Source organism: Durio zibethinus, chromosome 19 (assembly GCF_047325235.1).
Source record: "Durio zibethinus cultivar Kanyao isolate XHJ-2024 chromosome 19, ASM4732523v1, whole genome shotgun sequence".
Lineage (NCBI taxonomy): Eukaryota > Viridiplantae > Streptophyta > Magnoliopsida > Malvales > Malvaceae > Durio > Durio zibethinus.
In genome coordinates, this window is record NC_143180.1 from 22,737,530 (window position 1) to 22,740,774 (window position 3,245).

Consider the following 3,245-nt stretch of genomic DNA (forward strand, 5'->3'; position numbering starts at 1 on the left):
TGGATGGGTAACTTGACCCTTGTACCGCTCTAATATTTACAATTAATTTTTAAAAGCATGTAATTTCTTATAACTTATTCGAGATGGACTCCCAATTAGGGGAGTTAAATTTGGAATGTAAATACAATTAGGAAAGAAGAGCAACTCAAAAAACAAAAATGGAAATAAATAAAAGAATCGACTTGGACTTCAAGTTAATTAGATTTTCATTTATCATTGATACAAGCAAGTCGGTTATTCTTGACTCTAAAGTCCAAACCCTCATAAAAAAACCCTCCAAATCTCCAAGAACAACAAAACCTTAGAAAATATAATTCCCAAAATATCGACATGCCTTCCTATTACTATCTCAAGATTAGCCAAGAAATAGATAACCAATTAGAAGAACTGTGTTCTTGCATTCCATATGATCTTTTCAACATAGAATTAGAGCTTTGTTCCGTTTCACCTCTTAATTTTGAAATAACTTTAGAAATATTTCATCAATCGCTCATACATCCCCGTCACATGATTTTATTTGAAGAGTATGGGCCAAACACCGTCCTTTCCATGTTTGATAACATGGGTGCACCTCCAGAATTCCTTCAATCTGTCATTATTCCAAATATTTTGTCTTTTGCGTGGGAAGTTGATAGAGATCCTATTAATCTTGGACGTAAAATAAAGAAGTTGGTCGTGGAACTAGTAATAGTTCAAGCAGCTGATGATGAGATTGATGAGTCGTTAACTACGTTGAATTTCAAGCCTGCTAGTAAGTCTTCTATTCAAGCTTTGAAAAGGGTGAAATTTGGCAACAATGAAGATAGTCTTTTACCCTTGAAGAAGAGGAGAAGACTTGAGGATATGAGTTCCAAGAAACAATGCACTATTTGTTTGGATGAGTTCATCGACGGTGAGGAGGTTGCTTTGATGCCTTGTGGACATGTTTATCATGATGGTTGCATTGTTAGATGGTTGGAAACGAATCACTTGTGCCCATTATGCCGATATGAGATGCCAAGTTGATCCAATTTTTATCTTTTCCAAGTGCTGGAAATAACTTTTATTTTGTTGTTGAATGTCCGTTTGAGAAAAGGAAAATTTTTTTGTGATTTGGGAAAAAGGCTGAGATTGAACTCGTATAATTTGCTAACATAATGGATATTATTTGAATTTATTCTATGATTTTTCCCTCTATGGAGGAGGATTTTTCATGTAAATTTCTTTATTTTTATGTTGATGCTAGCAATTTCTGTTTATTTATAAAAAATTTCTAATTGATTGATTTGAATAAATTTTATTATGATTATTATTGGTTTGAGTTGTAGTGTCTATAATTCGTTTAAGAAAGTTTGATACCTGAGGTTTAATAATTTTTGCTCGTTGGAAGATACTATTAAATCTTAATTTCTTTTCATGATCACATCAAAGAGGATCAGAAAACTTTGTTTGCTCCTTAAAGGGTTTGTTCATGGACATTCATCCCTCATATCTTTTTTTTTTTAATTTATTTCTTTGATTCATTCCGAAAGTTTTGTTTCCAATTATCTAAAAAGCACATCACCAAAACCAAAAAGAAACAATTCAACCAATGCAAATTTTATATCTAGAAAAGGGCCACACAGTGCTCATTAATGCGCTCTTAAATTTTGGAAATTAATTTTAATATGCACTCTTTTTCCAATTTTGATTTTGCTTGCCATATTTTGATGAAGAAAGAGGTTAAAATAAGTATTGGTCCTGTATTAGTTATTATGGACATATCTGTGGGCTGGACTATAATTTTGAGTCATTACTGGCATAATTCATTATTCTTTTTTATTGAACTAAAATAAAATAGACCATTTATATATAATTTTTTCCCAATTTGTCTTTCCTTTGTCATTCTTTTTTCAAGACAAAGGTTAAGAATTTGGTAATTCAACTTTTTTAATGTTATTTTAAAATTAATATCAAAGTGATCATATGTTAAAAACTCAAAATTGAGGCAAATAGATTATCAAGTTATTTTTGTATGTCATGATGTGCAATAAAAAATCTAAAACAGCTCAAACTTATCTTTTATATAAGAATTTATTTTACATATAATTTCAATAAAATCACCCTTAATTTTTTTGAGTGAGGCATTAATTTTAACACATTGCTTGTATGATTTCTAAATTTTATTTCCCTATTTTTTTTAAATTAATTATTTTCTTAATTATATAATTTAATTATATCTTTATTAATGCCTATAAATACATTACATTACGCTTATAAACTCATTTAAAAATAATATATATAAGATTTTATGTATTTTACCAATGAATCACAATTTATCATTGTATTAATCACAACGGCAAAAAAATTTATACGATGACAAGTTATGATTATTGTTTATATTATTGAATTATATATTAACAGTGTATTAAATATAAATTTTAAAATTAAAATTAATAAATATAAATTACTTCAAATTTTATGAATTAAAGATAATTTATTTTTTATAAAAAAAATCATAATTTGAAAGTAAAATAAAGAATTGCAAATACTAATATAAAAATTCAAACCTTTTGAATGTTAATTTTTGAAGATTTAATTTCAACTTTCACAAGAAACATGTAATACACTTGAAACATGGATACATGTGAATCTTGCACAAACCAATTAAAGGCTAGACAGGCACATGTCACCAATGTCTTGGTCTCTCCCAACTTTAGTCAAATAAAATGTCCATGTTCCAATGTTTAATTAAAACACATGGGAAGTTTAACCTAAAATGTCAAACGCAATCAACTCTTTTGTTGTGGAAGGAATCCTCTTTGAACTTCTAAACCAAATCAAAATAAATTAAATCGACCATAATAATTTTGTAAGCATTAGAGATTAGGCATCAATATGGGTAAGCCTCAAGTTAAAATTCATTTAATCTATATAGAAAATGATTTTGGATGCAAATTATTATTTTTTACTTGAAATTGTCAACATTTTAATCTTAATAATTAAAATTAAAAATCCAACATCCTATAATAAAATAAATAATTATATTTATAATAATACATTAATTATATTTTTTTCCTTAAATATCACATTAATAAGTGTTAAAAAATTTAAATAACATATTTATCTTGAACTTTATATAAAAAATTACATACACTAACAAATGGGTGGTTGATATTTAAAGTTCGCATAGTTTCAATACCAAATAATGTTAAATTTTTTAATTTAATCTCAAAATATATTTTTTTTTTAGTTTGAAACTTTTTGGTGTTTAGTAATTATTTTAA

The 3,245-nt window shown here is 26.9% G+C and overlaps 1 protein-coding gene across 1 annotated transcript; it reads left to right on the forward strand.

Annotated features, from left to right (window-relative positions):
• Positions 1–561: 561 nt before the first annotated feature.
• On the forward strand, positions 562–1,005 carry LOC111309397 (E3 ubiquitin-protein ligase RING1-like). Its single transcript, XM_089748703.1, has one exon. It carries the CDS (start codon positions 562–564, stop codon positions 1,003–1,005), a length of 444 nt encoding a protein of 147 aa, XP_089604829.1.
• The last annotated feature ends 2,240 nt before the right edge of the window (positions 1,006–3,245 follow it).

What these genes read in the sequence shown, in the direction of transcription:
- LOC111309397 (XM_089748703.1), top strand. Translation starts at nt 562, where the DNA reads ATGGGTGCACCTCCAGAATTCCTTCAATCTGTCATTATTCCAAATATT.